We start from the raw sequence: 25,480 nt of genomic DNA on the forward strand, positions 1-25,480 counted from the left end.
TCATATTTAAGAAAATCTGCCTTGGCTTTTCAGAAGCAATGGTGGCTGTAATAGTAAGCATTGAAAAAATCTAAGCAGAAACATACAGCAATAGGATATTAAACAGAAACTACATTTACTATTAGAGAAACACAGATGATATCTAGTACCCATTTTAAAGGATAAGTAAAAAAAGACTTTTCAGTTGTGGTAGAATTGTTATCAGAGGTTGCTGAGCTGACACAATGTGTACTAGACTCTTCTGGAATCAACTAATCTTATTGCAGTGGCATCATGATTTACACTATAATGGATCTAATAGTGCATATACACTCCTTTCGTTTCATCTTTCTGTGCCTGAAAAGCCTTGTGACTCAGTTGTGGTTTTCTAAGCAAGTTGTTTGGTAGAAGAGCCTTGTGTATGACATTCTTTTGGAGTTCAACTTAAGGTTCCATGTTGTCCTCAAAAGTCCTAAGGGTTTACCTAAAATAATCTAAACAGAAATGTAATTTATTGAAAAAACATTGAAATAATATTGGCAAAATAATAATAGTAATCATAGTGCTAATAATAATCATAATCATAATCATAAGAACAATACAACTGTGCTCGCAATGTTTCTTCAAAGGAGAACATTTCACTTGAATGTTTCAAACTGAGAAACAACTCACTTGAGCTAATTTTAATGATCTAAACAGTTAGGCTCCTTTCATACCACTACACTCACATTTATAACTGTGTCCAATTACTGGCAGCAATTCCCCACAACAGCTCAAGTCAGGTGTGCCTTTACCAGGTGGGCCACTTGGCAACCCAAGCTCTGTGTCAAAATCCAAATGGCTATATCGTGTTGATATGCACTTTGCAACAAGAGTATGCAATGAAGAGAAATAGTAAAAATAAACGCCCATGATAAGCATCATGACAGCTTGCTGTGGGTGTATTTGGATGGAATGGACACAACCCTTTCATTTCCTAGTGGATCAGTCTGACAGTTCTCACAGTTCTCAAATCATAACAATTTTCCAGATGATTACAATATTTCCATTGGGATACTAATTGCTTTATTTTCTTCTTCTTGCATACCAAAAGCAGTCAACTGTAGCAATTTCTTTAGACCTTAAAATTGCAAAATAAAATATTGTCTGCACTTACTGTATGAAGAAACATCCACCAGCCTTTTGTAGTTTTTTAAATTTATGTGGACATGCTTTTGGGTAATGGATTAAAGGCACTCACACGCCCTGCATGCATATCCAATTTCAACGCATGGAAACTGCAAATAATAGCCCCAAATAAATTCAAAATAAAGAATTTCCATTGTGCTACATGCCCTACATACTGCATGTCATTCCAATGCACCCATTCTGTCAATCAAGCAATTTCAAAATTACATTTACACAGAGCTATAAATGCATGTACTAGCCAACCATCTAGAACACTGGGAACATTTAAAAAAGACTAGATTCTGTACGTTTAAATGAGACACCCCCCCCCCAGCTGGGGAGAATGGTGTGCTAACAAGGGGTGAGGCTTGATTGGTCGAATGGCCTTTTCTTGTTCCCAGACTTTTCTTATGTTTTTATAAATCTTATTTTGATACTTTATCTAAACATAACCATATTTCTCCTTGTGACTCTTGCAATAATAAACCCTGTATAATTACAAAAGAAAAAACAAAAATGACGATTTTTACTATAACATAACTCCTATTTATTTAACTACAAAGATGTATATTTTAAAATTCACAAAAGCTTGAACTGTATATGATTAATTATACGAAAAAAAGAACATTGCTTACACTGGTTCCTATATCTGGAATGAGATAGTATTTCAAAATAAAAAAAATTGAGATGTACTTACAACTACTTACTGTATAGTGAATGACATATTTCTCACATCCAAGGGAAAGTTATTCCCTCCTGTATCGCTCTCCTTTGACTTGAATATGGTGGCTATAATGATGTTGTTTTATTGTTCTAGCAGTTCCAGAGCTCGAAGAAATCCTGTGACCTGAACAGACGTTTCACCCCGGTCTGTCAGTTTTGAAACAAGGCCAAACTCCAACAAGCATGTTACATAAACTCTGAAGCTGTGGGAAACTTTGAGACTGAATTCATTTTATTTGCGGTATGAATTTCTATACCATGCCCACCTGCTATATCCTACCACAAAAATGACAAGTTCTTTCCTTTTGAATTTCCTTATTGCTGTATAATTACCCTGTGATTCACACGGAAGAATACCAATTGTTTTCCAGAAGACTGCAGTTTTTAAAGGATATCTAAAAACAAATCTGCTAATGTATTTTTAAAACAATGGCGCTTGTACATGAAACGCAGTATAACATGACAAGCAATTCCGTTTTTATTATGAATATTACTCATATTAGCAATAATCCATGAGACAGTGATCGTTTTTCTAAGTATTTTCCTATTTGCTGTAACAGGACAATTTACATAAGCATGTATAAGGATCGCAAATTGTAGACTTGGAATCTTTCTTCAAAAATCTTCCTTCTGACCTTTTCAGTACCCATTCTGAGAGGTCATCATTCTATATATCCCAGTGTGCCCAAGAGGTCCTGTCATGAATATATTGATAAAGCTAAAGGTGGTAAAATCAATAACAAAATAGGTCTGGGCTCATTGTATTCTTGTTGGGAAGTTCGAATCTTGTTAGACGTAACAGCACATTGAGTTAAACACATGCAAGTGTAACACAGGCACATCCATCTAATTGCACTTAGCAGAAAAGACAACACGTTTGTAGTTTAATTACCTTCACTAATTTCATCACCCAGCACAATTTCTGCACACAGTGAGCCAGAAGCTACATGATCCAAAGAAATACTAATGTTATTCTCTTTGTTATTTAGACAGTGTACAGTATATTATCATGTCAGACAGGGTACATTGTAAGGGAGGACTGCACAAGAAGGACTGAGAGAGGAGCTCTCAGAGTGGATCGTGTTCGTGTAACTGTCTGTTTTTTGCATTCAGCACTAGACAGTTAAGCACACCTCCGGAGCTGTCGCCAGGGTCAGCAAGATCCGGAGCACCACTACACACCACACAAGCTGTGTCTGCACCAAGCACCTGCACGTCTTCACGCACCCAGGACTGGTGACCGCGTCTTGTGTTTTGGTTCGGGACTGTGCCCTGTTTTTGTTATCCCCGCGCTTTACACATTGTTGTGTATAGACGGGGATTTATTATTTTAAGGTCACCAGACCTGGATTATAATTAAAGCACCCTTTTTCTCACTGAAATACCGTTGTCTGCCTGTCACTCCTGCATCGCATCACCGCTACACTTGTTCCCCTTACCAGCCACTTTGCCACAGGGACATATTGGTTTAGGAATCTGTATTGAATCAAGCATCCAGTGTGCAATCATACACTCATATACACACATAGTAAGAAAAACAATAAGTCATTGCTTAACAAGGAAACACTCTGTTATTGAGAAACCCCATTGATTAGTTCATTGTACAGTGCCATGGAGTTAATCATTCCCCAACAGTATTCAAACAGTTACTGTCAACTTAAGCATCCGAAATTCGATTTATACCAGCCTGCTTCAATCGTATAAAAAAAAAAACAGTGTTTGTGGTAAAGAATTCTATCCACGTTTAATTTCTTAAAATATTGAAGATAAATACAGTATTTGTAAAAAAAAATCATTTGAACTAAAAAAGTATTTCTACAGTATAAACTGCATAACTAAACCAGTGTGAGCTGTTTAGTGATTTACTGAAACATAGACAACCTAGTGAAATCAGATGCAATTTAGATGCAGTTCCGGTTCTCAAGGGACAAAGGTGTATAACATTTAGGAGAAATTGGATCTCACTGGGTTATGATTCAATGACTTTGCAATAATTCATATATAAACATGGTAATCATGTGCATTGATCTCTGCCCATACCAGGCCACTACCTTCCATGCTTTCCCATTTCACATGGAATTGTTGCGTGCAGTGTGTGTGTGAGTGTGTGTGTGTATCTATCTATCTATACATTTCTAAAATATTTACGCAGAGTCTGAAACTGGCCCAAAGCAGCTAGTGCAACTCTGCTTACTGAAGCAGTTGGTAGGCTTGACTGTAATCTCCACTGCACTGAGTCACTATTTCCTCTAAGAAAGATCGTTCACAGAAAGGAAAAGCATTCTGAAGTTTCATCAGTGTCCATTCATGATTGTCTTCTGGAAAGAAAAAAAAACAAGCATTCTCAATAAATGATTAACACTGCCTTTTTATTCTGAGGGTAACAGGGTAGATTCATGGGGCAGGAGTTTTAAAAGCTAAAGCTGTGTTCCCACTGCCCCATGATACTGTGCACAGGTGTGAGCTGACACACATGTTAGTGAACACTGCGCACACGTGAGCTGACACACACGATAGTGAACACTGTGCACACGTGAGCTGACACACACGTTAGTGAACACTGTGCACACGTGAGCTGACACACACGTTAGTGAACACTGTGCACAGGTGTGAGCTAACACACACGTTAGTGAACACTGTGCACACGTGAGCTGACACACACGTTAGTGAACACTGTGCACACGTGAGCTGACACACACGTTAGTGAACACTGTGCACAGGTGTGAGCTGACACACACGTTAGTGAACACTGTGCACACGTGAGCTGACACACACGTTAGTGAACACTGTGCACACGTGAGCTGACACAAACGTTAGTGAACACTGTGCACACGTGAGCTGACACACACGTTAGAGAACATAATTCTTGCAGATGAAAAGTAATAGCATCTATCTCCATGACAGTAAATACCTCCTTCCAAGGAAGAAGTTGTGCTCCTGCAGAAGGGAGGTTGCAGTAGGCGCTCTGCAGGTGTAGGGGATAGGTATAGATAGTGCATGATCCTCTTATGACTTGTTTTTGAGCACTCTGTGCTGGTCAGACTGCACTGGGGAAGATTTACTTAAAGAATAAGCTTGAAATGTCATTTTCTTTGGTTCTGGACTTTGGATACTTACTGAGACACAATAAAAAATGAATGTCACAGACAAAGGGCCTCATGAGAACAATGTGCTCACTGAGAATGGTGTCTGGAATTTGGGGTGGTGGAAACCCAACTTCAGTGAATTTGTCTTAGCCTACCTCTTTGTGGGGTCAGGTGTCAACTTTACAAGCCCTCAAACTGGCACTAATTGGCTGTCCTTGGCTTGTCTGTCTGACAGGTAAGCCAAGACACAAATTGTAACATTGCCCTTGTAACACTGTCTCCAGCGCAGGGATATCCCCTGAAGCAGGGCTCGTGTGGCTGCATGGGTTGGGCCTCCTCTGCTGTTAGAGAAACCACTGCAGTTATGCCAATCTGGCCCTCACTGTACAGGCACCAACACAAAGAGATACGATTCCTGGATTGCTGGTGCTCTGAGGACAGAGCTGTCCACAGCTGTAACCCTGAAAGCATTCTCAGGGGGAAGCACTACCATTCCACATGCAAAACTCCCTAGAAAGCCCAAGCACTTCAATATAAACATGCTTTGAATTACCAAAACTGCTTTGTGAACAACAGTATTGTGGAAACAATTAGAGTGGGCTTAGACTAAACAAGTGTAATTACCAAAGGAATGACGTGTGCTTTCAGCTTTTAAAAAGGGCTTACCGTCCTCTTCCTCCCCGCCTGCTTCACTCTCTGGCCTGTGTGCTTCTGGAGCTGCATGTGCACAGAGGCCTCTCCCTGATTCCACACCAACAGGAAAGAGCGCCTCCTTCTTATCTGACTGCGTATCTTTTTGAAGTCGGTCCAGAAACGCTTCATTAACCCTGAAATGAAGACTGCAATGGTCAGCTTACCCAGTACCAACTAATATATCTGCATTACAGTGAGACTGGGGACAGTTGCATGGTAAACAGCAATGTTCCAAACACAAACTGCTGACTTACATTGTGCTAATACAAAATCAGAGCTATCGTTATCAAAATAGATCAGCGTGACTGAAAACCAATCACACATGTTTTCCATCATCCCCCTATAGAATTAACGCATTTTGCTTCATAAAGTCGAATTAAACCTGCTGGATAATGCTACATTAACATATTGAATTCCACACCGCTTTGTAGTTTTCTATATACTTTACTAAAAACTGAAAAGAATTGAAAAATGTGACATTGTTTTAATTATGTCTCAATCCCAAAATTCTAGCTGATGCAAAACTTTTGGCATACTGCAAGCTGTATATACATGGTCTGGCATAGTTACACGCTCTATGCTGTAGTCAGAGAACCACAATAAATGTTGTGATTGGCTGCAAGCCGTGTAAAACTGGGGCATATTTACCTCCTGCGGTCATTTTGTAGTTCACGCTCTCTTTCCTTAATTTTCCGTTTTTCTATTTCTTCAAGAATCTCACTCTGAAAATTAAATGTAAAAAACATAAACCCAGATGTCATCATGTCTTTGCTTACAGGTAAAATACAGAAACAATTCATGTTATGCAAACATATTGAATAAAAAACGACATCGGTTCTTCAGGATATTAATAGATTTTTTTTTTTTTCCTAGGTCACTCCAATCACTCCTTATTCAAGTTTATTTTATTCCATAAATCTTACGCACTTCCATTATCTACCGTTCTGGCCAAAAGTTTTGCATCATATTGCATTTTAAGATTAAGAGATAATAAAAAATAATAATAAAAAAACTATATGAACATAATTTAGCTCTTTTATTTAACATCATGTAATCAAAGACACAAAAAAGTGAAAGCCATAATAGCAGTAGCGCATTTCATGTTAGATTTCAAAATGCCACATTTTTCGGACTTTTGTCAGTTTTTTGTTAAGTATATGGAAAACTACAAAGCGGTGTGTAATTTGATATGTTAACATGACATTATTCAGCAGGTTTCATTCAACTTTATGTGTTAATTCTGTAGCTTTTGGCCACAGCTCTACATACAGCAGTGCAGGTTCAGGTTAAATGAATCTCTGTGGTAAGCCTTGCTTTCAGCTAGGGTTGCACTGCCTTGGTCGTTTCACCTGGAGACTGCACTTGTTCCTACCCTTTCAACATCTTATTTCACGTCACTAACCAGCCAGCTGCTTCTCCTATTCACTGGGATGGTTAGCAGCTACAGTGCATTATTATAAAGCTGGGTTTGCTGTGGCCTCCCATACCTTTCTTCTTTGCTCTTCTTTACATTGCCACAGGGCCTGGTTCTGCTCCTCTCTTTGCGTCTCTCTATAGTTATGCACTCTAGCCTGCAGATCGGAGACAGCAGGAGAAACAGTGTTCAGCTGAGCAGCAAAAGTATAGGCACTGTCTGTCAGAACTGTTAATACCACACAGCCCATTGCATTCTTAACATCTCATATAAAAGCATTTCAAATGTATCGTGAATAAAACAGAACTACCACCTGTTTAACTGGATCCAGACTGCTAAAACATTACAAATGTGTCTTTAGTGTCCTTACCCAAGATGATGTTGGCATAGAGCTGCTCATTGACATAGGAGCTGAATTCGGCTGGGATAATTCAATCTTCTGCAGAAAAGCATGAGTTTTGCTACAAATAACAGACATTGTGGAGCATTAAACATTTTAAAATGTGTTTTCTACTTTATAGTATATAAGACTACTAGGACTCATTACTGTTAAAGTGCTGATAAGAAGGGCAGGAGTTCAGAGTTCCCGTGGGGCATGGCTTAAACTCACTGAAGCCACTAGAGGAGGATGCAGAGGCCTCTACTGGTGATAGAGGGTCCTGCAAGCATCCAAAACTAATTTTACAACAGCAGTTTGGAACAGTTTCATGAATGCCAAAGTTAATTTTATTCACAACAGCAGGCTTTTGAAATAATCTGCGTATTTAAGCTTTGTGAATATGGCCCCATGCCAGCAGGTTGCAATGCATCACTCATAGAGTTCACAAACCCATATGAGTATCCACAAGTACTCAAGTAGAAAGATGTAGCTAGTACTACAGTAACTACAACACACAAGTGAGACCAAGCAAATAGACACTGTCTGTGCACTACGATGCTTCATTTTAACTGAATAAAATGTCTAAGAAAGCATAGAGTTTATTATATAGTTTTTTTTTTTATATGAACCCCATTCCTTGCTTGTATATAACAACACTTGCTTCTCCTTACGCTTGCTGGTCCTTTTTGAATTGTTCCCTTCTCTGTCTCTCTTGCTGCAGTCTCTTTTCTTCAAGCCTGTTTGCCTAAAGATTAGAACAATAGTTTTTAGGTTCATAAAACTTTACATTTTTCACAAAACATTAGCAACTATAGCACCACATCATTTTAAAATGGTTGGATATCAGTAATTCACTATACAATAGTACATTGTGTTTGTGTTCACCATCACCAGTCATTTAACCCAGAACCTGTATGTGAAACGCATGCAGATAATGCTAATATAGTACAGTCAAACAAAGTGACAATAAGAGGAGTAATTCATCAGGAGTTCCCCAACAACCTGGCTAAATAAGTCTAAAAACACAAATATTCCTAACCCAATGTGCAGAACCCTAACCCCAGCTCTAAAGCTACCCTGTACTCTAACCCTAATGCACAGAGCCCTAATTGTAACTCTAAAGCTTTGTTTCCACAGCACATCTGAGGGTCCAAGCAGGGCTGGCCTGGTTTAGCAGCGGATGAGCTTGGTATAGTTCCCACCTGGAGCCCTAACAAACCTGGGACCTCACAGTCTGCTTGTGACCATGGAAAAGAGGTGTGACTGTGAGGCCTGGTTGGGTCCTAATACTGCACATGTGTGTCCAGAGTAAACTGGCTTCACCCCAGTCTGACAAAGAACTTGAGAATGATATTTTACAACTGGAGGCAATGTAATATTCCATAAAGCCCTGTTTACAACACAGTGAACCCGGGGTTAAATAACATAACAATATGTATTCATACGCACCAGGTCAAAGTCACTTGTTTTGGTACATTGTTACACAGCAAGTGGAAGTAAGATTTAAACGTGTGTTTTGCTAATTTGGCAAAAGAAGCTGCTCCATTAGCAAAGGCATCAGATATAATCTAATAATAAACGGAGCATAAGCAGCTCACCTTTTCCCGTTGTACATCTTTCATTCTCTGGATTTCTGCTTCTTCATCCTCTTTTCTTTTTCTCTCATACTCTTCTCTTTTAAGCTTTCAAAAGCCAAGTGACAAAGAAATATATTACCCAAGATATACATGCACTGACTGTAAATGAGCAATGTATAAAATACAGGACTCCAAGATGCAAATATAGTCATCCTTACCCTTCTTTGGTACTTCGATTGCTGGTGGTTCAACATTTGCATTTGCCTGGCCTCAGCCATTAATATTCCTCCACCTGAGAACAGAAGTTCCTGTTATATCGAGAAGCCTTCTTAACAACAGCTTTAAAAAAATGTATTTGTCTTGTTAAAAATAATAATTGAATGATATTTACTGTACTTTTCCTTTTTTGATCTCTAATTTTTAAATTAACTTAATTCTGTTTTTTGCATAAAATGTTGGCGTTTTCTGGCATGTTTCTGTTTTCATGATCCCCATGTCACATGACCTGTTTGCAGTGTATTACCCAGCTGTGCAGGGTCCAGGTTAATTGGACCAGGCTTGTGTGCTTCCCTCCATTGCTGCAGATCTGCTTCTTCTTTTTGTGCCACTGCAATCAGAAACACAGTAACACAGAACATGTATTTAGCACTAAGCAGCAGTACAGGTGTTGGTACCATGTAGAAAACATAACATAACAAACACGTCAAATACACCTCAGACAGCTCTGTCTTGTATCTCATAGTCAATGGGGCCACACTGCGCTGTGCAGAAAGGCTGTGTCATTTGAAAGGCGTGTGCTAAACAACCAAACTGTTTTGAATAATGCCGTCTGCTTTCCACTGTTTTTCTCTTATTGCGTGACGAAACCTCATTAATAAGACTACTGAAAGCTGTGTACAGATCAAACATAAAAACAGCTAAACAATGTTTGTTCAACTTTGTCCATCTTTGCTTGTTTGCATATATTCAATCAATCCCACAATCCACCGTGACCTTTACTGCCACACTACTACTTCCTTGGTCAGCTACACCTGACAAAATGACACTGGAACGCAGACAGCCATCTTTAACCACACTTCGCTCAGCTCAGCTATACTTGGGGAAAAGACAGTGGAAAAACTGAACACAATATTCTAACAGAACTGTAACCTGTCTTAATGTGTACCTGTCACCAGTCGTACAGCATGTATATATCCCAATACATACTAGTCTCGCACTGAAGAGCATTGCTTACACCATATCTCAGGTTCTACAATGCTAGCTCTTTTCTTGTTGATGGGCCTGGTAGTACATCAGAGACTGGATACAGTATCATTAAAAAAGGAAATAGTTACGCCCTTGAATTACTTACTGCTCTGCAATTTACTTCTCCTTGATTCATTGGGACGGATCATGGAATATCCACCCATACTGAAAGAAAGAAAGCAAACACTGATCTGAAAGGGGTATTTCCATTAGGTCTTTTAAAACAAATGCTGATGTTTATAGTGCAGGACCACACCTCTTAATGTGTGCCCAAAACGAATGGTAGAGTGCATTGAGTGTTTCAAAGCATTGTAAACTGTGAGGACTTTTCAGAGTGGTCATGGGGATAGTATTACATCAGATTATGTAAGTAACCAATTCACTCCCCAGTCTAATCAGCACAACTTTACTCTAGATCAAGTGCAATTAGAAGCAATGCATTGTGCTGTGGTGGGCATGGACACATGAAAAACTCAAATACAGTACTAATGCAGAATGTTTCAAATAGGGAGGTGGTTGATTTTAACCCTGAATGCTGAAGGAGGTGGAAATGAGTCATTTATTTATTTTACATTTCACGCCAGAAATAACATTATTACGTTGCATTTTGCTTCTGATGAAAGTCCTAAACAATATGAAAGGAAAAATATTAATAATATACTACTACCACTACTATTACTACTGCTAATAATAATAATAATAATAATAATAATAATAATAATAATAATAATAATAATAATAATAATAATAATAATAACAACAGAAAGTAATGCTTAACTCGCACAACGTAACTCTCACAGGCAGCTCACACAGGGTACTGCGTGCATGTGCTGTAGTCCGATCACATGATAAGGGTGATTAATTTAAGTACCCAAACTAAGTTTATTTCACAGGAATAACCTAACACTAAACCTAAGGTTCGTGTGGTATTGGCCGTGGATCACCAATTAATTCTCACAGGGTAATCACTTCAGGGTTGCCAGATTTCTGTTAGAAAAATAGCGACCTCGTTCTTCAAAACAAGCCCAAACAACACCGAAACAAGCGAAGTCCATGTTAAGAGTATGGGCGTTTATGCAAATTCCAAACCACAAGCCCAATCCCGCGTATTATAAGCGGCGTTGGCAACAGATCACTATGTTCAGTTCTCCCCCGCCCACGCCCTGTTTGTGATCACGTGGTAGAGGTGTTGACGAATGAAGCACGAAGTTTCTTACGAGTTGCGCACGCTGCACTAGCCTATGTGAACTCCCTGCAATGATGTGCGAGCGTCCGAGGCAATAATCTCGGAGGTCTGCTTGCTTCTTCAAGAGAAACGAAACCGAAACTCAATTTACATATGCTAGCCTACTAAAAACAATATTTTCCATACATTACTTATAGTACCAGACAGTATACAAAACCAAAATGCAATACTGTATATTACTTTACCTGAAAATATCTATATTGATGTAAATATGAAAGTATACCTGTAAACGTTTTTCTTCCTAAATTGCAGAATAGATAATACAATAAAATACACACTATATGTACGTATTTATTACATAAACGATACCAACTTTAAATAGCTACATATTTTTAAAACTTACTACTGTGCCTGTCCTTCGTTTTGCGGGGGCGATGTAGTTTGTGCTCCAGAAACGTTACTGCCGTTCTCTTGATTCGCAATTTCACCGTTGATATTTCCTGCGAGACTCGTATTGTTTAGATCAGAGCTCAGCCTGTTGCCAGTGGTGTCGTTTCTGCGGTTTGGATTAAGCCCACCAGATCCTCTTCTGTTATTAGGGTACATGTTGAATTGTAAAAGGTGTACTGAACACGTCGTCAGCTGAGCATCTCAGCAACAGGTCTCTCCCGGAATATCCCTCTGGTAAGAAGGCTGTCTGACGTCATACTGATTTGGCATTATACGTTGGGCAGGTTCCAAAAATGTTGCACAACTAATTAGGACTCTCAAAGAAAAACAAACAAACAAACATCCAGGTAATGAGATGAAACATACCTGTACATGAGCATTCCAAAGAACAACACAACAAGAAGATCACCAGCCACGACTGCAAAATACCTGATGCAAAGTTCTGCTTTGTATTACCCAATAAGCATATTATTAACCCTGCAGACTGAATTCAGTGCTTTACAGTAAATAAACTATGATCTGTTGTTAGCTCCTCTTCATTTTACCTGTCTGTGTGCCCACCTTGATCAGTAGCCATGGATGACCCTGCTGTCATTTTAAAATTCTCTGAAGCCTGATTGACCAGAGAAGTCAAAATAAATAATTTAATAAATAATTTAAATAAATGCGTGTTTGTTCTACTAATATATAACCATACTACAATCTTGTATTGAATTAAATATTTTAAACATGTCTTTGAAACGTGATTATCTTTCCATCATAAAAGTTATATTCAGCCAAGTTAATTGTAAATTGTAAATTAAACCTATTCTCTAAACGATTGTGAAGATTACTGTACCCTTGGAATAATTCACTGTTAAATTATACACCAAAAAAGCATGCCGAAGTGTAAAGCATAGTAAATGGCAAATGACAGATATGTATAATAACGCATAGTCAAAACCATGCTTAATCGTGATACTGTACAGTAAGTGCAAGTCAATCTGCAAAATTACATTGCAGCGTCCTAAAACACCAACTGGTACATCGGTAGAAGCATCGTGTGTTTTCTATTGGTCTCTGAAAATTGAAAACGGGAGCGTGGAAAACACCTCTCCCCTATGGTTAGAATAATACCAAACAGGTATCAGATATTCATCTATTTCAGTTGGGAGGGTGGGTTCCAACAGTCCACCCCATATCTTCCGCTCTGCCACCCTTGCAAACACTTCAATAAGGTACACGGCCACCGCAGACTGTAAACAGGGCTGTGGTTATACATACACCGTTCTGGGGCTCCAGTTTAATAAACACATCGACTCTAGAATGAAAAATAAGGTGGTGCAAGCACTTTTAAAAATGGGCAAATAAAAAAGCTTTCGAAGCAAAACATGTGCTTCTTTTATTTGCTTTCCTTTCTCAGTTATAAAGAATGTTTACAATTGTACTGTGGAATGAAAAGCCAAGAAGCCGTTCCTTAACCCTTTCCACATTGCAGACTATAGGGCAGATAATTACTCAAAGCTAAACTTACAGTGCAAAACTACTGCTGTCCTTACACTTTAAACATGCTTTCAAACTTCTAAAAATAATTCTAGCCCTAAGCCTATGATTACTACTCCTGTTAGCACCTGTAATTGCATGTGCAATATACATTATTACCTGAAATTGACAGGAAATTCTAGAACTCATTTGTTCAGATGCTTTAATTCAATGAAAAGTTACATAAGCAAGGAAGATAATTGTCGGAAATAAGCACGGATAGATCTTGTATTGTTAACCATGTTTATGTTAAGGGTTATACGATTTTTTTTTTAGTAAGTAAAACATGACATTGAGAAAATAAATAACCGTACCTAGTGTAAGAGACCAACACGAGCGAAATAGGGCTGCATAATTGAGTTTACAGCGTGGATATTTCTTGAGAAACGGCTATTGAGATTTTAAATGTCATACAATAACACATACATCTTATTTCAAGTATTATTAAACTATCTGTAAAATAGTGTATAATTTATTTAAAAGTTACCACAGTGTGGTTTCAGCAGTACTGTTGTGAAATCATTCGTTGAATGTGTGGGGCTGTGGAAATCCAGTGAACAATGTAATGTTTGACCCCCCTGTCTGTAATTGGAAAGTTCCATTGACAGGTGTGACTTTTGTTCCATCTATTTACAGAATGTGACACCTGAATATTCAGACTTCTTTGACGTGGGGAGGCTTGTTTGTTTTCACAGCACACAGAAAGTATTGCCTTCCTGTAACTTTGTATATAAAAAGCAGATGCATTGAGCTTTCCGTGGATTTTTATTTTATTTTTGGGATTACACCCCACGGTCAAAGGTCAAAAAGACTTTAAGGGGTAACTGGTTTGTTTTGCAAATGTTAGAATATTTATATAATAATTTTGGAATCCTCATGCAGTTTTCAGTAAAATGACACATATCACAAGACTCTAGCACAAGTAGTTTTTGAGTAACATGTTGATAAAGGTTGAGCTCTCAGAATCTTTTCACCTCTTCCCCCAAACAGGCTGAAAACATTTTGGTGTTAATCGGAGGGGGGTGGTGTTGGAGGATTTGTCATGGAATGACCTTTGAACGAGATTCGGTGTGTCCAGCTTTGTAGCAGCTGAAAAAGCACTGATGAAACGCTGTGTGAAATGTTGTTTTCTTGTCCTGTGAGTTTCAGCAGGGTGATGTGTTCTGTTCTCTTACAGGGTGGAGTGTTAATGGCTGTTGGACTTGGCGTTGCAGCCGCAGCATTCGCAGGTACGTTATGTTTCACGCAGCTGTTGTGTTGTATGGGCACAAAACAGTTGCAACTCATACAACAAGTAAACAATAATGAACGCTTACCTAAACATGCGTTAGAAACACCATGCATTCTTGGGCTGAGTGTTTAAAGTAGCTGAAGTGTAAGGTTTTCAGAAGAGGGCAGCTGAGTCTGTTTGAACTGATCATTAAAGCTGCCAGGACCACAGTGCATTCTAGGAAGGATTTGCTTTTGTCTTTGGATTGTTTTTAAACAACAAAACTGCAGTTTTACCAACATTTAAGTTATTTATTTATTTATGTATGTATGTATGTATGTATTTATTTATTGATTTATTTATTGATTTAATTATTTTAGGAAGGTATGCGTTCCAGTTGTGGAAACCTTTAGGACAAGTAATTGCAGAAACAGCCAAGAAAATGCCCACGTCGGTAAGTGTCTTCCTGCTGCGTGTGTATGAATCACAGGTAAGAAAGCTGAAGTGACAGCTGCATGTTATCCCTTCAGGCTTTTTAAGCAAGATTCCTCCCTCCCAGTGCTCTTTGTTTTTTTCTTCTTTGATACACCCATGCGTTGCATGTCCACTGTATAACCAGAATTACAAAGAGGCATTTATTTACCTCTCAGCCCTTTCTGAGTTGTATGTCACATTTGCACTTGAATGTCACAATAGCAATTTACCTAGTTTTTATGACGTTGAACACAATTGAATACATCTTTAGCTTAGGATAGCTTCATAAATATACAGTAGACACACCCTTTTCAATTCCATACCTATTATCTCAATGTTGAGATCACAACAGATGCATTTGTTTATCTTAGGAACACAGTAAGAATAATTCACTGAAGACTAATAATGCTAGGAAGTCTGTTTCTTACCCTACTGTTGTGCTGACCAGATGTGTGTCTTTTTATTTTGCATGCCACGTTTCTATAACCTTCTACTGCTGACACCTGCTGATGTATTTGTTTAGTTGTTAAAATAAATACCCTCAAGGCTGGTCCAGATTTTCTTAATTTAGAACTGAATGTAGACCGTGTCATGGGTTGAGCTCACAACCTTCCAGCTCAGGTGCTGGTGCTTCTCACGTCTGTGGTTTTTCTCCAAGCTACTGTTCGTGCACAGCTTGTTTTTATGCCATTGCACCTTTTCCCAATTACATGTTTTCTTCTAATTTCCTATAAAAAAACTGTCTCTGACTTGCCAATTAGCATGCTTTGTGAGGCATCTTCTCCTCCCCGTATCCAGAAGGCTCATGAGAGAGCACTGGATTAATGATTCATTCCTTTGGGCGGCAGTATTCTCCAACACGCAACATGCAATCTTACAAGGGTGGAATGCTGTTTTCTCTATTAGAAACAGCAGACAGTAATAACATTACTCACATGAATGCATGATTCCTGGAATGGGCTGATATACTCGTAACACGAACACAGATGCTGGTGAACTGTTTTAAAAAGAATGTTGATTGCCATGGAAATTTCAGAAATTAAAATCAGACCTCTAAATGTGTTATTCAACAATCTCTATGGTTGTTCTTTTGTTTAACTTCAGGGAAGTAGAAGCCTGGTCACAGGTACTATATACTTGTTAGTGTATTACGTTGATCTGCCTGTGGACTGCACATTAGTGTGCAGTAGGGATTCAAGGAAATGCATGCACATGGATTTGGGAGTGGTTAACATGTAGAAAACAGAAAGTACTGATTAGAGAAGAAACTTCAGAATGGAGCGAGGTAACCAGTGGAGTACCACAGAGATCAGTATTAGGTCCTCTGCTATTCCTAATCTACATTAATGACTTAGATTCTGGTATAGTAAGTAAACTTGTTAAATTTGCAGATGACACAAAAATACGAGTGGCAACCACTGTTGCAGCAGCCAAGGTCGTTCAAAATGATCTAGACAGCATTCAGAACTGGGCAGACACATGGCAAATGACATTTAATAGTGTAAGGTACAGCACGCAGGCAATAAAAATGTGTATTATAAATATCATATCAAATTGAAGAAGGAATCTATGAAAAAGACCTAGGAGTTTATGTTGACTTAGAAATGTCTTCATTTAGACAATGTGGGGAAGCTATAAAAAAGGCCAACAAGATGCTTGGAAATATAGTGAAAAGTGTTGAATTTAAATCAAGGGAAGTAATGTTAAAACTGTACAATGCAATAGTAAGACCTCATCTAGAATGTTGTGTTCAGTTCTGGTCACCTCGCTATAAAAAGGATATTGCTGCTGTAGAAAGAGTGCAAAGAAGAGCAACCAGAATTATTCCAGGTTGAAAAGTCATGTCATATGCAGACAGGCTCAAAGAATTTAATTGATTCAGTCTTGAACAAAGAAGACTATGATGCGATCTGATTCAAGCTTTCAAAATTCTGAAAGATATTGACAATGTCAACCCAAGGGACATTTTCAACCTGAAAAAAAGAAACAAGGACCATTGGTCACAAGTGGAGATTAGATAAAAGGGCATTCAGAACAGAAAATAGGAGGCACTTTTTTACACAGAATTGTGAGAGTCTGGAACCAATTCCCCTGTAATGTTGTTGAAGCTGACACCTTCAAGAAGGGGGTCCTTCAAGAAGCTGCTTGATGAGATTCTGGGATCAATAAGCTACAAACAACCAGCAAGATGGGCCGAATGGCTACCTCTCATTTGTAAACTTTCTTATGTTCTTATGCAGTGTTGAAAGAGTTAACCACTGAGTCTAAAATATTTGGAATACGTGCGGATTTCTGTTTTAAACATACACAACAAAAACAGCAAATACTAATACATTGAGTTGTTATAAATGTAATAATAATGTTGGATTGAAATCAAGAAAAACTGGATTTGTAGTATTATACCAAACCACTGGTAAAGATAAAAATGATCACACTTGTGCGTCAATGTTGTGTGGTCTTGAAGGGAGCGAGATGTGTTGCCAGCTTACCTTAGCGGTAAAGCAACACCCCATATAAGCTCTTTGTCTTATGTACGAGTTGGGGGTTCTGATATTGGGAGTTGAGAAAAAGGAGGCTTGGTTAGTGCATGGATGTGCAACCTCCATGTAACCCAGCTGAAGAATGAGATCCTTACCTTGAGCTTGCCCGCACCAAGTATGCATGCTGCGTCTAGATAACCTCTCTGGTGTGTCCACTTACATACCAAAAATAAACTTCTCATTTTCTATTTTACTCTAAGAATAAAATAAAAAGTTGTGTACCTTTCAGGTAAATCCACAAATAATGTATTCTGTTTTTTTTTTTTTTTTTTTTTACAGGCTTTTTCAGTTTACTATAAAGGAGGATTTGAAAAGAAAATGACCAAACGAGAAGCCAGCCTTATTCTAGGTGTAAGGTAAGAAAGAGAGCACACATTCAAAGAGTTTCCATTGTGTCATAATGTTGATTAAGAATCTTAATGTGGGGTGAATTCATATCATGTAGGTCCTTGCAAACAAGAACAAACCATTACAGAAAAATGTGCAGCTGGTGGTGTTCTCGTTAATCTTGCAGTCATATCTAATCAGACGACGTACATCTCTCTGTATCTTTTGGCCCGTGTCCTGATTTACAAACCACAAAGTGACTGATAAAACACAAAACCTCAAACATCCTTGAAATGGCCTTGATCTGGAGCAATGACCACTTAAATTTTCAAATAAATCATCTGGGATTTACTAGTTTAGTCTCAGAAGGCTGTGACACATCTTCCCTTTTTGCGAGTTTTTCCCATAACAATCGCAAATTGTAAGGGGTTTTTTGTTAAATATTTAATTATACATTATGCATGTTTGTTTCTAGAGCTGTGTCAAGTGCTTTTTATTGTTTTGTTAAAAGAAAATGAACGGGTTAGTTTTGTTTAATGTTGGAGGGTGGTGTTTTATACTCTGGCTGACCCCTATTAGTTTTTTTTATTTTTTTTAAACATTAATAAAAAATTCTAGCATGATATGAAAAAATAAATGGACTGTAAAGACGGATACTAAAGCAGAGGGAACACGAAGACACACCTTTTCAGGAACAGTGGCTTGAAACCTGATTCCAGGATACCTAGTTTGAGACAACTTTCCTGTATCGAACCCCAATTCACCCCTGGTGTGCCATGCAGTGGCCTGAAACCATAGTCTCCTGAAACCAGTTCCAAGCTACAAAGTGTCCTTGTGTTCCCTCAGCTTAAGACTTGACCAGTGGTCTGTCAAGGACGGTACTGAGACGTCCTTTTGTGCTATAAGTCATTAGATCCTTTTGTATGGAAGGCCTCGGTTGCAAGGGTGTGCGGTTCTTTGATGGACCCAGATTCAGTTAAAACGTGTTTGCCCACTGATGATGGGAATGAGGATGTAGAGATGGGAGCCCGGCTAGCAAGATTTAAGTTTTTTTACAAGTATCTGGCTTTTAAAGACTGCAATCCACACCTGTGAGCAGAAACCGACTCACTGAGAGCAGAAACTGACCCAAGACTATCACAGCTGCTGGAAGCAAGCTGATCTTTGGGATACAAATAGAATATTTGTGAAACTGCAACAAATATTGTAATGACTGTGATGTGTTTTAGAAAATGTTTTTTAGCAGATCTGCACAGGTCTGTCATGGTGTTTGCAGAACCAGCCCGAGCTCAGCCTGGCGCAGAGTTTGAATCCTGTTGTAAACGTGCTTTAGTTATTAGACATGAATTAGATCATTTAAACTAGCCTGTATTGATTTAAATAATATGATATACTCTTTGTCAATAATTATAACAATACTGTATATGCTCCGTTCAAATAGATCTGTAAAACCAGTAGAAAATATTATTAGCAGTCTATGACAGCACCTGCTGGAAGGGGTCAAACTTGGCAGGTTCTTATCATAAGGCCTTGTTAGCATATTCCAGTTTTAAAAAGTAGCCAGTTTCTTTCATTACTTTACTTTCATTACTTTCGGATAACAGAAGGTAGGAGTATTAGAAAATGCTTACGGTCGTGTCTCATACTAATCAACACACAATTTAGCAAAAGGCTAGGCTGTCTTAAAACCTGTTTCAACTGGATTCTGTATGAACAGAGAAAGAGGTCAGACTTAATTCAGTAAAATAATGTTACCATTTCTGTATTCAATCATTTTAGTACACAAAAAACCTACCTAGCATGCCCTTATCTGCTTGCAAGCAGAACGGTGCTTAGATGTGGAAGGTTCTTTTTGGCAGTTTTTAATTTTTACTTGTAGTCCGCATTTTTTAATCCAAGGTCTTTCTATGATAAGGAGACCTGGCAGTCCAAGGGAGCATTCCACGAATTAGGGGAGTTGTGTCCTGTATCAGTTATTATCAAATACGTAGTGACTTTCTTTGGGAGAAAACTAACTTCATCCGGTATCAAAGCAGTAGTCTTGGCAAGAAAACAGGATGTCTGAATCCTGCTTGAGCAGGCAACTTTTAGAAACAGAGAAAGGTCAGGCATAGTCTGAGAATGGCACAGCTGAATAAGGCTGTTATACTTAACATGTTTATTATAGATTACATTTAATGAAACTAACTGAACTGACCACTGTATGTTCATTCAGAGGAAGTCTTTGTCCCATACTTTGTTAACACATGTGTATATGAAGTTAAACCGACCCATTGATAACACACTGAAAAGGTAACATAATATGTGGCTAAGAGGGACATATATATTTTTGGCCCAGCTTAAGATAAACAAATAGAGCTGGTGTTACATATTAAAAACATCATATGTACACATATATTTGTATTATATGATAGCTAGGATTCTGTGAACTTTGGTCCACCTAACTTTTTAGAAAAAGGAGGAGTTGGAAAAAGACAGCAATTAAATTATGTCCTAATATTTTTGGGCAAGAAGTTATATCCAATCAGTTTTGAAAAAGGAGTTGACCAGGTCGTTCTAGAATCTAATTAACTTAGATAAGAAATGTCAAGACCAAGTGATGATTTACTTGGGACTTCTGATGTATTCAGTGGAGGGAAAATCCTATATAAGGTCAGAGCAAGACCCCATTTGATATTTGCTAACTACAAGCTGATGTGATCCATGCTCTGAGGATCTCTGAAAAACTGATTGCTGTTTGGTTGAAGTCAAATCTGCCTTTTGAAGAGTTCTTATTTTTCAATATATCCTACACTTCAGTATACTGGACGGTAAGCATATATTTGAATTTAATATCTCTTTTATATCGATGCATTGCTATAAGGTATAGCAATTATGTTTTAGTCTTAAGAGAGTGACATTGTGTGTGTGTTGTGTGTGTGTGTGTGTGTGTGTGTGTGTGTGTGTGTGTGTGTATATATATATATATATATATATATATATATATATATATATATATATATATATATATATATATATATTGAATGTTCTAGAATTTAGTGGTGGGTGTTTTTAGCTTTTTGCATTTTATAGCCTGAAGGCTAAGTATATAATACATAACTGCATGATTACGACAATTTGAACATTGTCGTGACACCACATAGTGGGTCTGCACGAAAAATGAACCCTAAATTCCACAAGCCGCCATGTTGGTTAGTTAGGGTAAAAATTCGTAAATTATTTGGCTCCTCCTCTACTACCGTGATGATGATGAAACTTCAATAAACAATTTTGAAGTCTAATTTACACACAAAAAGAACAAACAAATTTTTTAGCAGACCTACACGGCTAGGGTCCGAAACATCTTTTAAGTCCTTCAGAACATACGATATATATATATATATATATATATATATATATATATATATATATATATATATATATATTGTGATATTGACAGGTCTTTACACTACGTTTCTGGCAACACGTACCTCTAGGCCAGTAGTGAATTCATGTCATGGAGGGCCAGTGTCCCTCCTGTTCAGGTCATGGAGGGCCAGTGTCCTTCCTGGTTTTTGTTCTAACCGTACCCTAAATTAGTTAATTGGACCAATTAAGCTCCTAAAAGGGTCTAATAAGGTACTTTAGGGTGCAGCTGGAATAATAATCTGCAGGGACAGCGACCCTGCAAGACCGAGTTGTGCACCATTGCTCAAGCCTCAGATTGTTCAGCTTAATGATAAAAGGGATTCAGCCAGTTTCATGTCTGCTAAATTATGTGAAACTCCCAAGAGAATGTAATCACATTGAACTGTGGAAAACATTAAACCATGAAAATTGGAACATTTTCAGTTAAATTACAAAAAGGAAAAATAATCTTACTATCATAATTATCTTCTCCCATTAGCAGATACTATTGCTTTATTTCAGTTTAAATGTATCATGTTCTTATATTTGTTTTGTTGTTGGTAGGAAGACCATGGAAAATATTCTCAAAATACAGAAAAAACAGTGTTTAAAAATAAAATCTAAATGATAATTACTAGGCAAGATAAACTTTAAGGAAACAAAGCTGGACCATAATGTTGATTGAATCCAGGCCCCTGTACCATCCTGCTTTACATTTAATTTCTCAGTTGAAGCTTTAGCAGAGTGTCGCCACTAGATGGAGACTTTTTCATCCAAAACCTCACCTGTCTTTTTTATTTTTTATTGCAGCCCAACATCTAACAAGGTAAAGATAAGAGAAGCCCACAGAAGGATCATGATTTTAAACCATCCTGATAAAGGTGAGTATGAGAGGGTCACAGGGGGATTGGTTCACAGGGCTGTCTGCTGTAGGGTGGTGGGCTGATCAGTCACAGGTAATCCCATTTGTAATTATTTAAAAAGAAAGGGGCATTATGTAATAGTGTTGATTCATTCAGTCTCCTTCAAAAAAGGCTACTAGCATGCATACTGTTGAGATGCTTTGTCAGGTGTGTAGCACAGCCCTCGTGGGTTGTGTAGCGTTCTTGAAGCGCAGTGGTGTGCTGTGAGTAGGATGCTTGTTTTATAGAGGAAGCATATATAAATAAAGTGCAAATGATGGGGAAATCTGGGACAGAGAAGCGTGGAGGAGTCTGTCTTCGGCAGCGCAGACTTCTTTTTGTGCATGCTGTTTGTTAATTGGTTTTATTTCATTATTTGATAGCTTTTTTGCTTGTTCACAATACAGTTACCGGTAATTGATTCAGCTGGAGCACTGACTGCGTTCTCCTAGTACTGTAACCTGCCTTTTTAAATAGCACTCTGTATATAAACACATCGCTGCTAAGGAGTCCTGGGAAGCATAATGTGAAAGCAATCGCACAAAAGCAACACACGCTGTTTTGGGGTGTCTGTGTTTCTGTCCAGAATTGGTTTGAACACTCCTTGGAGGGTCCAGACAACTGTTGGGTCAGTTTTGGCCACATTATGTGATGCTTTACTTTGGCAAGCTGCTGTCAGAAGGCATGCCATTAATTAACACATGCAAAGGGTGCTGCTAGCTGCTTACAATAATATATAAGCAGCCTGGTAACATATTTCCACCTGCTTCTCCTGCTGCACTGTGGAAACAAAACAGTTGATACCGTACTTTGCTCAACACTTGTTGATGTTTTTTTTTTTTTTTTTTTTTTAATGATTATAATTAGTCACGCAAGGACATTTATTTATTTATTGGCAGTCTGGCTGATGCGTATACACTTTGATACATATTTGTCTTCCTGTTGTGTATGTAACTCATGATTGCTTGGTTCCCAACAAGCTCAGCTGTCGGCTTCTTCCCAGAAGAAGGCTGATGAAGCTGTGTGAATATCTATGTACTCGCCTGGCTGGACACGGGGAGGGGAATGTCTCCACGAGCTTGTGAGCCTCGCATGCTGTTGCTGCTGCGCCTGACGGCAAGCAGATGGTTATTACTCGAGGGGAGTCTTACAACAAACTAATCAACTGGAACTAAATAATGAGCCACACCAGATGACCACATAACACAGCAAATCACTGTTTCTACATAATCATTCCCTGCAACAGTTTTCCACTCAACTGAGTATTCCAAGGAATGTCTTTTATACTTGTCTGGAGCATTCCATATATGAAATGGGAACAAGAGGGGTGCTTGCAGTCAGAAAAGCATAGGCTTCCTGTTGCTGTGCCGGGCTTGGCTGTCATTGGCAGTATTTCTCCTTGCCTGTGTGCCAGTCAGCGGGTTGGGAATCACTAATGTGTTTTGTAATGCGTCAAAGCTGTTTGCGCAGGTAGCTCATACCACGCTTGCAGATGTTGTTTTCCAAACTGTCAGCTCTGATTCCAAAGGTTTGTGTGTGTGTGTGTGTGTGTGTGTGTGTGTGTATATACACACACACACACACACACACAGACAACAGTATTGGCACCCAACGCGTATACCATCATTCAATAAACTTAAACCACTTTTTATTTATTTTTTGAAAATTTTTGTTAAACTACCAGAAATGTGGTCTTTGTCATATTAATAAGTGGCCAATGTTCATTAAATGCTTGTATTGAAGATGTTTTCTTGAATTATTTGTTATTAAGTGTAGGGTGCCAATACTGCCCAAATACTTTTGTCTGTGACTGTATATAAATGTGTGTGTGTGTGTGTGTTTATATATATATATATATATATATATATATATATACTATATAATATATATATAATATATAATATATCTATATTAGAACCTAAAATTATATATATAATAAATTTATTTATAGAAATACTGAGAAAAATAAAAGTAATGTGTTAATTAGATCTACAGTATATTTCATTATTGTAGTTGCCATCTTGACCTGTAAAATCTCCTCGTTTATTCAAACCCAGTTTGGTAAATATTATTTCTCTTTTGCTTTTTAGGCGGATCTCCCTACTTGGCTGCAAAAATAAATGAAGCAAAAGACTTTCTGGATGCCAGCAGTCGGAAGTGACCTCATTATCATGTGATTCATGCTGTTCCACACTCATCCAGTACGCCCCTTTGTGAGGAGTGTGAGTGGACTTGCACACACACACACTTTGAACAGGGTGCACTTATGGATTGTTTAGGCTTTATTATAGTGTATCTTTACTGCTGTGAGGCTTGTCTCAGAAAATGATTTTTTTCTCTTTTATGTCTCTTTTATTGAATTGTACAGTGCTTTGTGAGTGTACATGAAAGGCGCTATATACAATAAAGATTATTATTATATTATTATTATTATTACTGTAAATGAAGATGTCAACCAGGAAGCGTCATTATAGGAATATCATTTTTTGGACGTACCCAAGAATATTCATGAGGATTACAAGGATTATTTGTTTTTAATGCAGCGTTCTCATTCTTGGTAACATAGTATATAACATGGAATTGCCATGGCATACAGAAAATACCTTCAACCAAACTTGAACATGTTGCCTTTCTCTATTTGTGTTTTAATGTAAGCCAGCTACTTTCGATTCTCACACTCCTTTACATTCAAATCTACAACAGTGCACTTCATTATATAACCTTGTCATCGTGTTTTTGTTATGGGTTTGTGTTTTGTGTTTTCTACTAACTTCCTCTCTGTGAAATTGATCAAATACCAGTTACAGTAATTACTTATTTATTGATATATAATTTCTGCCAAATAAATAACTTTGATTTCCTGAGTGGTAAATATAGACAGCACTTGGTAGAATGAAGTAAGTGCATTGCTCCTGTGCATGGTTCTGATGGGAAAAGGGGTGCCAGGGCCACTTTGCAACTACATTTTTAAGTTAATTGAATTGCAAGGGAGTTAAATAAAAGAACATACAAATAGCCTATGTGCCAGTAGCTAAAATCATTTGACTGCATTAACTGTTATTATTATTTATATTTTTTAGAATTTTGTTTACATTTAATCTAATTTCATTGACGGTGATGGACTATATAAAGCTAAAAATGCACCTTTTCAGCTAGGATAGTAACTGTATCTTTTTATGTGAACTTACAAATAATAATAAATCTGGTTTCAATACAGGCT

The 25,480-nt window shown here is 37.9% G+C and overlaps 2 protein-coding genes across 3 annotated transcripts; one reads left to right on the top strand and one right to left on the bottom strand.

Moving 5' to 3' along the window:
• Positions 1-3,421: 3,421 nt before the first annotated feature.
• epsti1 (epithelial stromal interaction 1) lies at positions 3,422-12,234 on the bottom strand. Of its 2 annotated transcripts, XM_041259819.1 has the most exons (12): positions 11,853-12,234; positions 10,370-10,428; positions 9,542-9,625; positions 9,237-9,310; positions 9,040-9,123; positions 8,113-8,186; positions 7,433-7,523; positions 7,136-7,219; positions 6,297-6,370; positions 5,622-5,782; positions 4,781-4,834; positions 3,422-4,187 (listed from the first exon to the last, which is right to left on the bottom strand). In XM_041259819.1, the coding sequence occupies exons 1-12, from the start codon at positions 12,053-12,055 to the stop codon at positions 4,060-4,062; spliced, it is 1,170 nt and encodes a 389-aa protein (XP_041115753.1). In that variant the 5' UTR covers positions 12,056-12,234; the 3' UTR covers positions 3,422-4,059. The 2 variants fall into 2 exon arrangements, with proteins under 2 accessions (XP_041115753.1, XP_041115754.1); XM_041259820.1 differs by lacking the exon at positions 4,781-4,834 and having other exon boundaries at positions 11,853-12,222.
• Positions 12,235-14,554: 2,320 nt separating this feature from the next.
• Positions 14,555-24,645, top strand: LOC121321326 (dnaJ homolog subfamily C member 15-like). Its single transcript, XM_041260221.1, has 5 exons — positions 14,555-14,649; positions 15,011-15,084; positions 17,924-18,000; positions 22,169-22,239; positions 24,351-24,645. Exons 1-5 carry the CDS (start codon positions 14,577-14,579, stop codon positions 24,419-24,421), a joined length of 366 nt encoding a protein of 121 aa, XP_041116155.1. The 5' UTR covers positions 14,555-14,576; the 3' UTR covers positions 24,422-24,645.
• The last annotated feature ends 835 nt before the right edge of the window (positions 24,646-25,480 follow it).

Source organism: Polyodon spathula, chromosome 9, assembly GCF_017654505.1.
Source record: "Polyodon spathula isolate WHYD16114869_AA chromosome 9, ASM1765450v1, whole genome shotgun sequence".
NCBI lineage: Eukaryota > Metazoa > Chordata > Actinopteri > Acipenseriformes > Polyodontidae > Polyodon > Polyodon spathula.

What these genes read in the sequence shown, in the direction of transcription:
- epsti1 (XM_041259819.1), bottom strand. Translation starts at nt 12,055, where the DNA reads ATGTACCCTAATAACAGAAGAGGATCTGGTGGGCTTAATCCAAACCGC. An exon ending in AATCGAAGTACCAAAGAAGG is followed by an intron (nt 9,124 to 9,236) that starts GTAAGGATGACT and finishes GGCTTTTGAAAG; the next exon opens with CTTAAAAGAGAAGAGTATGA. An exon ending in AAGATGTACAACGGGAAAAG is followed by an intron (nt 8,187 to 9,039) that starts GTGAGCTGCTTA and finishes TCTAATCTTTAG; the next exon opens with GCAAACAGGCTTGAAGAAAA.
- LOC121321326 (XM_041260221.1), top strand. Translation starts at nt 14,577, where the DNA reads ATGTGTTCTGTTCTCTTACAGGGTGGAGTGTTAATGGCTGTTGGACTT. An exon ending in AGCCTTATTCTAGGTGTAAG is followed by an intron (nt 18,001 to 22,168) that starts GTAAGAAAGAGA and finishes TTTTTATTGCAG; the next exon opens with CCCAACATCTAACAAGGTAA. An exon ending in TTTAAACCATCCTGATAAAG is followed by an intron (nt 22,240 to 24,350) that starts GTGAGTATGAGA and finishes TTTGCTTTTTAG; the next exon opens with GCGGATCTCCCTACTTGGCT.